Source organism: Pipra filicauda, unplaced genomic scaffold (assembly GCF_003945595.2).
Source record: "Pipra filicauda isolate LSUMZ 115617 unplaced genomic scaffold, ASM394559v2 scaffold73_size2923735_pilon, whole genome shotgun sequence".
NCBI lineage: Eukaryota > Metazoa > Chordata > Aves > Passeriformes > Pipridae > Pipra > Pipra filicauda.
Window position 1 is genome coordinate 1,104,437 of NW_024104909.1, and position 14,166 is coordinate 1,118,602.

At 44.5% G+C, this 14,166-nt stretch overlaps 1 protein-coding gene across 3 annotated transcripts in view; it reads left to right on the forward strand.

The window, feature by feature from the left end:
- The window catches only part of NPRL3 (NPR3 like, GATOR1 complex subunit), a 42,172-nt gene that overhangs the window by 4,951 nt on the left and 23,055 nt on the right, over positions 1–14,166 (forward strand). For 2 of the 3 annotated variants that reach the window (XM_027750848.2, XM_039389547.1), the window contains exons 3-6: positions 4,592–4,721; positions 8,008–8,082; positions 10,834–10,987; positions 11,809–11,890. In XM_027750848.2, the coding sequence (XP_027606649.1) occupies positions 4,592–4,721; positions 8,008–8,082; positions 10,834–10,987; positions 11,809–11,890 (441 nt within the window). Of the gene's footprint in view, positions 1–1,168; positions 1,208–4,591; positions 4,722–8,007; positions 8,083–10,833; positions 10,988–11,808; positions 11,891–14,166 lie in introns of all 3 variants that reach the window. The other variant, XM_027750847.2, reaches the window with a different exon arrangement.

Here is a 14,166-nt window from a genome sequence, read left to right on the forward strand (position 1 = left end):
TCTCCTGTGATAACATTTCTGTCTCCTCTGTCCCTCTTTCACTGGACTCCAGTGTTCTTCCCTGTGTTTGTTCTGAAAGGCTTCCTTTCTGTGAGCCTGTGCTTTTCCATTCATCCACCCATCCCTTGAAACACCCTTCCTGTAATGTCACTGCCTTTGTGTAGTTTGTCATTTAGGTTCTCTGAGTTCTCTTCTCGGCATGACCAGCAGAAATCTGCTGTGTTTTGCGCTAAGTAAATGTTGGAGGTTTTCATTTTGTCTCTCCTTTTTAATGTGGACAGTATAAAGCTTTTATCTGATTAATTTTTCAGTATATTTAGGAAATCTGTTTCAGGAAGCAAGTCCTTTTGTATCTTGTTAACTGGGGGGAGGGAGAAAGTAGTTGACTGTTAAAATGGGAACAGGTATTTCTGATATAAAAGTGAGCACAGCTGCTTACAGAGCCCTGTAAGGGGTTTGGATTCTTTGCCTTGAAAACTTCTTCTCTCTAAGTTTGTACTTATTGCCTGGGGCAGACAGAGAATGACTTCACGTGTGCTGCAAGTCTGGCCAGACTTGCACCTGCTGTGTGGATCCCTGGGGGAGCAGCAGTGGTTCTGTGGGCCAGGGCCTTTACAAAACCCTGCAACAATAAACACTGGGCACCCTCTTTTCCTAAGTCTTGTGTGTATGGAAGCACCAGAGTGAGTTGGGAAAAGCTGTGGGTCATTTGGGGCTGCATGGGTTGGGGCTGCATGGGATGTCTTTGGTGAAGATGGCAGGAATAAACTGGAGTTTAGGATCTGCTCTAAATCAGACTGCGACCTCTCCTGTTTCTCTTAAGGTAAGCATGAATTAAAAAGGGTGGTGCAAATCCAGCTCCATAAATGCAGTGTTTTGTGGGAAAACACGTTGCAGCAGCCAGTGTTTACTGCAAGGACTACATTGCCTTAGCCTGTTTTCTCCGTGTTGTCAGTCTAAGCCTGCAGTATATCCCTGGAATTCACCTTCCATTAACTTTTGACTCTTCTCAACAATTATATTTCCTTTACAGGAGTTTAACCCTTTAATAGTTCATCCTAGTTTTTAATATTATCTCTTTTTTTTTCTTTTGTATTTTGTGTACTTGCCTCGTTTATTTTCTTTTGTTGTGTTTTGTTTTGTGTTTATGGCCATGTTCCCATTTCAGAGACCAATGTCCTCTAACTGATGAGCAATTGGTTTCGGGGTAAGACCAAACGTTCTAAACAATCACCTTTGTCTAGAATGGCTTTCCTTTCTCACCATCCTTTTAATTGTGCTTTGTTTCTGGTTTCTGTTTTACACCGAATGATGAGATAATTATATGCTAAATCACAGTGTCTGTAGGAAATGTATTGCTAAAGGTTTGTGCCAAGATAATTACAAAGGTCCTACTAACATTTCTGTGCTTCCTGTAGGGAATCCAGGATGGGTGTGGTACTGTCCCTTCTGTGAACTGGGAAAAGCTGTGAGAATGCAACAAATAAAGCCTTGGCATTGTAGTCATTCCAGCAAGGAGCCCTAACCCAAATTGCTTTCTGATAAGCAATGACTTAAAAGCACAGATCAGTGAGCAAACGATTTAATCCCAGAGTAATGATGGAGAGCTCTTCAGAGACCTGGTTTTGAGCAGCTGTGCTGGTTGCTTGCTCTTGGTGCCCCACTAAGCTAAATGGGATGTGAGGTGAAAGTGCCCAACTACCCAGGGCCCCAGAAGTCAAAAATGCATCTCTAGTTGTTGCATAACATAAACCTCACCTGGATACTCATATCCACTTCTAAACTCCTTCAAAGAAGAATTCTTTATAAAAACCTTGCTTTGAATTCCTGTGGCACATAAAAAGTTATTATCTGTTCTTGGGGGCAGAAATGAATTTGTGTTTGAGGTTCCCCCCCCCTCCCCTTTTTCCATGTGCTGTTGCTATGTTGAGCTCGTGAGAGGAGTGGTAGGATATTTTGGGCAAAGCAAAGCTTTTGTTTATTGTATTTACTTTCTGCCTGCTAAATTCCTTAGTACAGGAGAATTTTGCTTCCCTCTGGAATTCACAATGCTCAGACTAATCTCATAAAAGGAGAAGGGACTGTTACTGCCCAATTGCAAAACCTAATCTGCTTCTAACAAACTCCTGGGCTCTGATAAGTCAGTATTTTTAGGCCTTCTTAATAAACTCAAGAGATTGGAAAATGAGTCTTAAAATATTTAAAGTAAAAGTGTTATTTTCTAAGACGAGGTGATGAATTGAAATGATGGGAATAACATATCTGCTGTCCCTCAATCTCCCTATTGTCCTGAGGCCTGAGAAATGTCTAAATTATGTAGAGCATTGGGGGGAAAAAAAACCCAAACCAGCCAAACCAATAAATCCAGGCTGTCAGAGGAGGAGAATGGGGCTGGAGTCCAGGTGACTCTGGGGAGAGCCAGCGGTGATCCCAGGTGTCTGTACCCATCAGGGAGCACCTATCTCAGGGTTATCTGTCCTGAGTGTGTCATCTGGCTGCAGTTCCAGCACTCTCCCAGACAGAGAAGTCCCTGCTAGTGAGAAGATACTGAAGACTTGCCAAAATCACCCTTTTAATCTCCTCCTCCCCACAGAGTCCTGTACAAGGTAGGGCAGGCAGGGCTTTGGTGTCATGAGCTCTCCTGGGGAGCTGCTGAGCTCTTACCTTCAGCACCACGTTTATCTGTTAAAAGATCTGCTGGTGTAATTCCTTGTAAAAGTCATCATAATGATCAGTTTTCCAGCTCCCAGGGTATCCTTTGCCAAGGCTGGAGGAGGGAAGGGGAACTCATTTCTTACGAGCAAGCCGACATTTTCTGTTTTGCCCCCCTCCTCCCTTCACCCCCCAAACATATGCTGATTTTGGATCCATGTTATTACCATCTTCCTGGCTCCATGACAAGCCTATTTTAGCAGCTGAACGGGGCAAAAAGAGGAGGAAAAGCTCATTGCTGTCATGGGGACTTTTTCCTATTCTGAGTGTGATCTCCAGGGACTGCCAGTCCAGGTCCTGCCCTTTATTCCCAAACTTCCTGAGCTGTGCAGCCCAGTGCAGTGGCTGAGGAGTGTGGGCTCTGGAGTCTCTGACTAGTCTCCCCGTGTCTCTGCTTGTCCTTAGCTTGGAGTTTGGAGCAGGGCAGTCAGGGATTTGGAAGTTTGTACACAGCTGCTCCTTCCATAAACCAAACATCAGCAGCGTGCTGTGGTCAGGGGGAGCTGTTTGTACAAACACCAGAGGCTTTGACAGTTTATAAAGTCCCTGTGTGGTCCTTCATCTCCAGTACTTGTAGGTCTAATAAAAGAAATTTCCCCTGGGTCCCACTAAAGACCTGGCTGTGTGCATTTGTCTTAATTTCTGTAGGAGTCCATAACTCAGAGAGAAGCAGGAATATGGTGCATTAGTTCCTTCTCTGGGCATTGAGGGCTCACTTGTGGCCAAGAGATAAGGTGATTGCAGCACACACCCACGCCTGCCCTCTTCCCTGAGTGATACTGGGTTATCAGGGATACCTGCCTGCTGGAGGGGGATGGTCTGCCAGGGGCACACAGCCTGGAATGTAAATAAAGGAGATGAAACAAACATTCTCATTCTTAAAAAACCGACTCTCATCAGAAACTGCTTTGAAATTCATTTGGTTAAATGGGAACCTCTGGGAAAATCAGATGAGGAAAGAACTTGTTAATAACAAGCCATGCACTGTTCCTGTTATACAGAGCAACAGTTTTACTCCACCAGCTGAGGTTCTCTTCCCTGTGGTTTTGAGCTTCACTGTCTAGGGACACCTTGAGGAAAACAAGTGTGTGTAGAGACCAGACCAGTGTTGTGATGCCATCAGGAAGAGCAGTTGCAGAGTTCTTCCCTTGTCACACTGGGTTCTTACCCATTTTTGCAGCAGGAGCTGTATTTTCCAGGGCAGACTCCTTGTAGGTACTTGCCTTCTTGCCACCACTGATCCAGTAACACCGTGGTTGGTGTTGGGAAGGACCTGCCCTGCCATGAATTTGATTTATCAGATGAGAAAGCCCAGGTGAGGCCAGGCCAGGTCTGCTGACCACAGGTCACCTGTTAAGTGAGAAACTTGGAATCTCACTGGTGAACTTTGGGAAAGGAAGGACAAGTGTTGGCTGTATGTTTCCTCTAATTGAATCAGCTCTTTCTTGCCTTCCCCTCTGCCATACTGGGTGGCTTTTAAGATCTCTGTTGTGCTTGAGTGACAGGCTGTGTCAATATGTAGTTGCTTAGTAAGTTCATTAACCTGCAGCTAAATCCAGGCAATGGCTAACTCCAGCTGTTTTTATATTTAAGCAAACTGCCTCTAATCTTTCCAATGTATTTTGCCAAGCATGTAATTAAATAAGCATGACCCTGCAGTCTTTGTCGTGAATGCTTCCTGTTTTATAATTGTGATGATCTGAGAGATGTAATTTAGGGGTCCTTAATTTTAATTAATTGGTGGTACTCCAGGTACAGCAATTTACTTACAATTTACAACACCTTATAAACTTCTGAGTTAAATATATCAGCGTTTGGAGGAGTGTTCTGGGGGTGTGCTTTTTGAAAATTGTAATAACTTCTGTTTCTGCTCCTCAAGGTTTTCAGATGTCATCCTGGCAACGATTTTGGCTACCAAGTCAGATATGTGTGGCAAAAAGTTCGAGCTGAAGATCGATAACGTTCGCTTCGTTGGCCATCCCACGCTGCTCCAACACGCCCTCGGGCAGGTACGGTCTGAGCTCCCCTCTGGGGGCCCTCCTTCCTCACAAACTGCCTGGCTTTAGGGAGGAAACTTGGAACTCAGAACGTGCCTGTTTCGCTTTTCATCCTGTTTTTACTTCCTGCTGCTCCAAGCTGTCTTTTACTTGCTCCCAGATAAATGTGGTGAGTGGCGAACTGAGGGAGCTGTGTCAGTGGTTATAGAAACCCTCTTCTGCTTACTGTGGAAAACACTTTGGGTAAAGAGCAGTAATACGAAGCAGTCCAGCTCAAAAAGCTGTTTCTAACCATTTTAGTTACTGCAAGTTAGCTTTTTAGCACCTCTAATTAATATGGCAGTTAAAAAAAACCACACCACCCAAAACCTTTACAAATGCTAAAAGCTGCATCAGCCTTGTTTGGCTTTTAACTCTTCCTGAAGGTGATCCACAGGACTCAGGCGGAACATGTAGGATGTTGAAAGAGGTCTAGAATTTTCTTGTGGACCAGGTCAGGCTGTTGTTTGCATTGAGACTTTGCTCCATGGCCTGTGTTTTAGCTGCTTGGAATGGAAGCAGTTTGCCACCTAGGCTATTAAAAGGGTCCTGCATAGATGCAGGAAAGAATTGATGTGATTCTGTGTGCCAAATATCCCCTGTCCTGTTCCTTTTGCCTGATGAACTGTAAGAATGATTTAGGCTTTAGTAATTTCTGAATTCAACACTGATCTCTGTCACTGAGCTGCTTTGGTCTCATTTTCCATCAAATTTGCTGTGTCATTCTTTTTTTCAGGGAAAAAAAAATCTGCTTGCCAATTCTGTTATGCATTCTAGCTATAATTAGAGGTAGAAACAGATTGTTAGTAACTGCTTCTTGATATTTAGAGGACCAGACTGCTTTAATCCCAGCAAGGAGCTGGCCTCAAGCCTCAGAAGATGCAAGTGTTCCACTTTGAAACTCAGTTGTGAATCTACAGGAAATGTGATGGAAGATCACCAAGACTAAGTCCTGAAAAGTTTAAACTGTCTTGGCAGAGAGAATTGAAGTATGCTCAAGGTGTGCAAGTCCATCAGACAAGCAAGTGATAAACCAGGCCCAGGGTCTGTGCAGGGACCCCAGACAGGGGCAGAAGGAGACAGGAGCAGGGACAGGGCTGGAGGACAGGGCTGCAGTGCTGAACCCTCCAGGACACAGGCACATACAACAGATCCAAGCTCCATCCTGGAGACAGGCACACCTCTAGGCCCTGGGCTGAGCTTAAATGGGGCCCCCAGTTCATGGCCTAGGGGGTGTGTGGGTGGGGACCCAGCTGGGACTGGTCAAGGCCATGAAGACCTTTTGGTGCCCTCAAGGCCCTGACAGCAGTGGCCTGTTCTCCCTCAGATGAGTTTCCTTTATTTTACTAATCTCATCTGAAAGGCCCAACTTTCTAAATGTGGTGTAAATGACGTTGAAAATTCATATTTGCATTTTTTCACCACGTATTATACATTCTCTCCACTTTCCAGTCAGTTTAATCCTTGTTGCATGAAATGTCACTTCATTTCAGTTTATCTAAGTAAATTAAATTAGGGTAAATAAACAAAGTTATAAAGTGCTGTAAACACTTTTTTGTTACTTCTTGTAGGATCTTCTTTTTGGGTGTGTCTTATCAGCCCTAGAGCACCCCAGAACTTTCTGGAGTCCAGAATCCTCTAGACCTGGCAGCCATCTCTGCTAGTTCATCTCAGTCTAAATCTGAGACCCTCCTGCACTCAGGAGGAGGCTGGATGGAGGTCCTTTCCCATGGAACACAGGCAGCAACCAGTGGAACTTGGCAGCCTCTGCTTTGGGTTTCCTCAGAGTTCATTCTGCAGTAAATTAATCCATGGGACAGCTCAGCAAATTCTTACTCAGATGAGATTCAGGAGTTACAAGAGCACAAATACCTCCTCCTGTGTGCCAGACTGCCTTTTATGTAGCAATGTTTTGAATTCTTCAAATTCCTCCAGCATTTTCTTTTCCAGCTTAGTCTTTTCTTCTTTTGTGTTTTTCGTTTGTTTGTTTGTTTGTTTTTTCCTGGACAGGAGGCGATGTGAAATCCAGCCTGCATCCCAGTTGATGTTAGTGTTGATAGTTTCTTTGATTTTTAAGGAAGGAACAGGATCAGTCCTTACACTTGGAAATGCTTTTGTGTCTTTCCTGAAACTCCCAAGAAATCCTGGAACCTGTAACTCCAGAACAAATAAAACACAGTAAAGTGACTTTACCACCCATCACTGCCTCTTTGATAGAATGACATTTTCACTTTAGGAAAAAAACAACACCAAAATGTCTATCACCTCTTTGAATTTTTCTTATTTTTGAGGCTTCAGAGATGAACTGAGCAGTTCATTGCCAGTGCTTGGGACCTGTTGGGAAGGGTGGGTGCAGCTGTGCCTTCACCAGCTGCTCTGCTTTTGCCCCATCTCAGGTGCTACACATAGATTGGAAAGAACTACACGTAGATTGGGACTGACCATTAGGTTAGCTGGGTGTTTGTCCTGGCAGGTTCCAGCTGTTTGCACTCGGGATTGGGCTCAGCAGGGAGCTCCAGGGGAGGCAGGAATGTCCTCTGCATTTTGTGCTCCATCTTGTGGCGACACTTGCTCGATTCGCAGTCCTCGGTTCTGGATGTGCAAATTCCACTTGCTTGTCTTGGCTCCCACCGTTCCTCCCCACCAGAAAGTCTGAGCCTGCCTTAGGGATGGAGCTCTCTGCTGCAGAGAGAAGGGAATGGCTGGAGAACGTGTTTGAAATCCTGCAGGAAAGGAAAATCAAACCTTATGTTTTAGCACTGGTGTTCTAGAGCATATTTTTTCTGATAAAAGCAACAGCTTGTTACAGGATGCAATTTGAATGGGGATTTTAGGAAAGGAAAGAATAGGTGTGGCCTGGGATGATAAATCCCGTGGACTTCTCTTTAGTTAAAAATACATATATGACAATTGTGCTAAGGATGACCCTTATGATGCTAAAATGCAATAGCAAAGACACCAAGTAAGACTGCTGTCTTACTAATCTCCATTGTCATGACCAAAATGCTTTGGTTTAAGTCTTCACAACTGCTCAGCAAAAGGCAGTGTTGTAGAGTAACTGTGACATTTTAATAATAATAAAAAAACCCACATAGTTTTATTTTTTACAAGTCAAATTTAATGATATAATTTGATTTGCCTGCTCTCTTAGCAAACTTATTATATAACTGAGGCTTTTCTTTCTTTTTTAATTTCTTTCCCTTTGTTACTGGCTCCAGCTGACACTAGCCTGTGGGATTTTTTGAAAAATGTTTTTCAGGTATCCAAAACTGATCCCTCACCAAAGAGAGAGATGCCCACTATGATTCTGTTCAACGTGGTGTTTGCACTAAGGGTAAGGACTGTTTTCATTCCATCTGACAGTGTGATGTGCTTCAGATGTATGAGAGAGTGCAGTAGGCCCACATTCCAGTAATCTCTTGCAAAACATTCAGTTCCTGATTTTATTGGAATATTTTAATTTGAAACAACAAAACCTAAACACGTAGAATATGACACCAAGAACTGTGAAATTTTCCAGCCCAGTGGAAAACAATTTTGGTTGTTTGCTTCAGGACATTTTCCAGAGATTTTGGTTTCAAATACCCAGAGTGTAAAGGCAGGAAAGCAGTTTGCAAAGCAGATATGAACCCAGCTGCCAGTCATGAGTGAGCTGAAGTCTGCTATGATTTTGGTAGACCCTGCAGGTGAGCCCTGTCCCACTAAGCTGTAAAAGAGGACAGCCTGGGCCTGACCTGGGTGTCAGGGGCTGCTCTCTGAGGACTCTGCTCCTGCCCAGGGCAGCACCACATCCCCAGAGCTGCAGTAACAGGATGCTGAGCCCTGTGACTCTGTGCAGCTCAGACCTGGGGGTTGGTTCTGCCCCCGGGGCAGTGGCTCGTGCCTGGCCAGAGTCAGCCCCCCCACCATGGCCTTGGCCAACCCCAACTTGCTCCATGCAGAGTCAGGAGCCTGCTCTGGCTCCCAGCAGCACTGTTTTGAGCCCTTACTCATGCTGTATGATACAGAGACACGTGCCTCTGCTCAGTGCCTCCAGGCTTGTTTTATAATTAATGGACAGTGTTTGAAAGCTGCCTCCTTTACAGTGATCTCACTGCTAAGAGGGAGAGTGCCAGGGAGCAGCAGCTGAGCAGCTAAATGAGAAGAAGGTACAAATGAGGAATAAAGAGGTTTTGATGCTCTGCAGAAACCTGGAACAAATATGTAGTTTCTGCTTGGAATTTTTTTCAGGCCTACTCTCTTGACTAAATGCTGGTGTTAAGGGATCCTGGCACGGCTATTATGTGGTATAAAGCCCTAGAAATTTCATTATGGTCGAGTGTTATTTGATTTCTGAGCTCTGGCTTTCTCTTTCCAGCCCACTGGTTGTTTAAAAATAAAAGAGGAAGCTGGAATAGGTGTCTTTATGGAAATGGTTGATTTTTTGCTCAGCTGGATATAATGTCATGATTTAAAAGCCTCCAGCTCTTTTCTTGTGAAAGGACCTTTTTTTTTTTTCTCCTCTTAGCACTAGTACCTTTTTTACCACTGGCTTTCCAGGGGTGAATAAGATGGACGTGGCCCCGATCCAATGTCTTGTCCTCAGCTGAGGAGCAGGTTTCACACAAGGCAATTATCCCAGCAATCAGTCTATATCAAGCAAGAAATCATTCACTGAGCTCTGCAGGGGATCCAGTGGTTTTGTGCTTTGGGACACTCTTAGGTCAGGAAGTGCTGAATTTGCAGTTCAGGAGCTGATTTTACATTTCACACACCAGGAGATGTTGTTTTGGTGTATGGATGAAGCCCCTTGCTTTGGCTGTAGTTTGGCTGTGTGTTTAGATGCACGTGCAAACACAAACATTCGTGCACACTGAGTCATGTGGCAGCAGAAAGGAGGAAACCAATGCTCTTTCATTCCCAAGAACTGGGTGAAGTGCAGTGAAGACTTTATCTAGCTCACATTTTTCCAGCATCTAATTTCTAGTGGTTCTAGGAAAACTTGCTTTTTTTTGCACTTCAGCTGTGTGATGACACTGATGTCATTGTGTGTGTGATGCAGCACTAAATCCATTTGCCAGAGGAGACACTCTTAGTCCACAGAGAGCAGTCAAGTTTCTGGAAAGTGCTGTGCAAGAAGCAAGGGGAAATTTTTTGCTAGGATGGAGCAGTGCAGCCCAGAGGGTGGGTGGGGGCCCTCTGAGATAAAGATGAGTGTCCATCTGCAGTGGGCAGACAGAGCAGGCAAAGACCCAAGTGCTATAATCAGCACTGACCCTGCTGTGTTTGAGCTTCAGGGTTACCAACGTGTCGTGACTCAGCAAGAACAGTGGAATCAAAAAAGTGATGAGTCATGGTTTGCTAGTTTACATGCCAGGAGATCATTTGCCAGAAGTTTAAATTCCTTTAAATGTCTTAACAAACATGAAGCAGCTGCTGACTCATGCTGGAGCCACCATTCACCCCCCCTCGTCCCCCTTGGCAGCTGTACTTACCTGATAGATTTTTCCAGGGACTTGCATGAATGCAGTGGGAGTAACAAGCCATATTTGTGAAGTGTTTGGGAGTGTAAATCCAACTCCATTTGGATTTGGGATGAAATTGATGGTCATGTGCTGGTAATTCTAACTTAGTTACTGCCTTGTCAGTCAGTAGGATAGGATAAACATCAGTGTAGCAACATGTGGGCTGTGTTATGGCACTGCAGCCCTCGTGCTCCCAGTGAGTTTAACCTGGATATTGGGAGGTTCTACCTTTTCCAATGGCACACACTTCCTTTTCTCACTGTGTGACATTGAGTCCTTTGCTCTCTGCTAATAGAAGGCCCATTAACAACTGGAAAAATAAACCAGACAGGAGTATCACGCTCCAGGTGTGGTGTTCCTTTGATGCGCACAGACAAGCTTAGAAATCCACGACCCTTCCCGTTACATTCGGACATCTCTGAGCTTCAGCTTGGTCACTGCTGGAGAAAATTTATTTTTTTGCCAGCAGCCAAAGAGGCTGACTTTTGATCTCAGTGGAAGCTCGTTATTTAAGTACTTCTCCATCCCTGCAGTGCCGTGGCTGTGGCTGTGGCTCAGTGTTTGTCCCGTGTTCCCCGCAGGCCAACGCGGACCCGTCGGTGATAAACTGCCTGCACAACCTGTCCCGCAGGATCGCCATCGTCCTGCAGCACGAGGAGCGCCGCTGCCAGTACCTCACCAGGGAGGCCAAGCTCATCCTGGCCATCCAGGATGAGGTGTCTGCCATGTCAGAAAGTGAGTGCTGAGCTTCGGGCGGGAATGTGTTTGTCCAGGAGCGCTTCTTCAGAGAAGTGTTGATTGTGCCACCTTACTTTTGTGGCCGGGGTCAGCACGGACAAGTTGTGGTGCTCTTCAGCATTGACAGCTTTTGACTGCATTTTACCTCATCCAGGATCACTATCCTTATGCAGAGATGTGAGTTTAGAAGTGAAGTGGCTTCTTTGCTTTCCTTATAGCTCAGTTCAGCACAATCCCTGGAGACTGTGCACTGAGCCATTCCCTTTGGATCTGCCTGTCAGGCTGAGATGGACGAGCTCACATGGAACCTGCTTCACCCACCCTAGAGCAGGTTTTCCATGCTTTCATGCTGTGTGCTGAGTCACCAGACTTCTTGTGTGGAAGCCTCACTCTTATATGTTGTTACCATGGCTAGCAAATAGTTACAGACTCTTTATAGACTGTACTTCAGGAAAATGCACTATAATAACATGCACTGTTTAAGGTGATGTCTCTCTGACAGTGATGCATCATCTTGCTGCAAGCATTAAAAATTAAAACAACATCTATAAAAACAAAGCATTTAAAATCATCATTTGTCAAATTCACAGTTACATGTGCTTAACCGAGTTGAGGTTTAGGAGAAGTTGGCAATAATTCACTGTTATTATTTTAACATGTAACTTGAGTTATTCTAAAAGCTTTGAAAGATAACTGTAGATTAAAAAGAGACGATTTCTATCCCTTAGATACTGGTTGATATCTGGTGGGGGAAGAGGAAATCAGTTGAAATGCTTTGAAATCAGTTGTTTGCTTTCTTGTTTTGAAATTTTCTATAGCCACAGAAGGGCCACAGTCACCTTTTCATCACATCCTACCCAAGTGCAAACTGGCCAGAGATCTCAAAGAGACATATGACAGGTAAATGGGATTTTATTCCTAGCTCACAGTATGCTGTTCCTCACTGAAACCTTCTGGCCTTGTTCCTTAGGATATTATCCACCTCCTCCTGCTGTTGACTCATTGGGATTTGGGTTTTATACCAGGCAGAGCAATGTGAAGCCTAGCAGTCAGGTGAAATGTTTGCAGAACTGCTACCCTAATCATCACCTTGGTCTGTCTTTGATATCTTGTGGTTCCTCAAAGTTGATGATGTCTGTCACAGCTTTAAGAATTATTATTTTCTTCCTTAGCACGGAGGCACATAATGACAAGTGAACTGTAGAACTGAAAAGTGTCATAATATGGATATTATATCACTGGAGAAGTGCTCCAAAGCTGCAGCTGAAAGTGCTGCATGAGCACTGATGGCAAGTCAGGTACTGCCCTGGCTTCATTTGGTTGCACTGTACATGTCTGGACAGCGAATTTGGATCAGATGCTGAGACTTTCAGCAGAATGGAAAGTGTAACATGCTGTTTCTTGATAGGATCAGAAGTTCTGGCAAAGATTTCAAAGGAGTTGGTGTTGAACTTGAGCAGGAGCCGAGTGGCTCCTTGGGAAGAGAGGCATCTCCATCCAGGATATGTGCTTGGGGAAGGGCCTTGACAAAGGGGCACAGAAGGCTTGGGTGGGCAGGAAGATGCTGTGCCCCTTGGTTGGGGTGTTTGTCAGGGATTCAGAGAATTAGGCTGGAGCTCCTTAGGGCACATGGAATAATATCAGACAACCCCTTTATCCTCCCTGGCTTGTGGCTCCCCTTGTACAGAGGGGAGCAAAGGCACTGGGAGCCTAAAGAATTTAATGGTTGCAAAGCACATTAGAAAACTAATAAATAAGCTGCTCTTTGTTATGTTTAAGAGCTATGAATTTCAGCTTGTTTGAAGGAATGTGGTATATTGTTCCACACAACTCACACAAAACACGTACTAAAAGTTTAAAAACACTTTTTGTGTAGCCTGTGATTCTAATATTAAACTTAACATTTTTCTGTTCCTCTAGGGCTGTGTATTTGTGACAGGGCAAATTGTAGGGACAAATTTTAGGGGCACAGTGACATCTTGTGGCATTTAGCTGTGACTGGAGCAACACAGAGCCCAAACCCATGGACTGTGCTGATACGACCTATGAGATAAGGAGGAACAGACTGACCACGGAGAAGCACACTTTGGTACTGTCCCCCAGGTGTAAAATAAGGCAGTTTCTCCCTCATTTAGGCATTGTGAGTGGGGGAGAAGTGCTGCAAGTTAGATTTTGACACTTTTGTGTTGGTAAAAATATAAAGTGCCTGTCTGCTTTATTGTAATGCTGTACTTGAAGAATAGCTAACAGTGTGATTGTCTGCCTGGGTGATAAGGTGGTGTTCTGCAGTGTTTTTCCATTAATATTTCCTATGAGAGAATTAGAAATGTGGTTATTACACCTGTATCAGATGAGTTGAGAGGAGCTGAAGCACTTTGCCAGGCAGGCATAGAATTAAATATTTTTTTATAAGGTAGAAGTGGTCTAGAAACAGGATTTTTTTCTGCAAGTCCAGGCTGAATTAATTATTCCTGTGTGTCAGCAGCTTTGGAGTGAAGTCTGTGTGGTCTTCTGTGAAATGAGGGTTAGTCATAAGTGACATGGGGTTACAGAAAAGGCAGATAGACAAGAATGCACAAAATAAAAGTCTTGTCTGTAAGATAGGAACCAACCCCACTGGGGATTGTAAAGCCCCTGCTTAATGAATAGTGTATCCAGTTTTGGAGACCACATTTCAAGAGGGATTTGGGCCACCTAGAGAGTGTGGAGGAGTGAGAATGACCTCAGAGGAGAGATAGAAAGATTTGGTCTGTTGATTTTAGAGGAGGAAGGACTGCTGGGAAGGGTAAACCTTCAAATGCATGCAGTGACAATGTGCTGGTTTAATTGACAGAGACTTCTGGCATAGCCTTTGGCTGTAGGAGAACAGGGAGTGAGGTGGAGAGAGCACTTTGAATTGCAAATGGAGCCCAGCTCTCCACTGGAGATTTGCTCAGACCAGCATTTCCAAGTGCCTGCTGCTTTCTGCAATTCCAGCCCCGTTTCCAGGGCTGCTCCAGAGGAGCTGCCGAGCCCTTGGTTTCCTGTAGATGGTGCTGAGGTATTTCAGGCAAGACCCAACACGTCCCTGGGCAACTTGGTTTGTGCAAAACCACAAGTGTGTGAATCTTTTCATGGTTCAGGATGCTCCCTGTGTTTTGAATGAAATGCCTGTGTTTTAGAAGGCAGGATCAGTA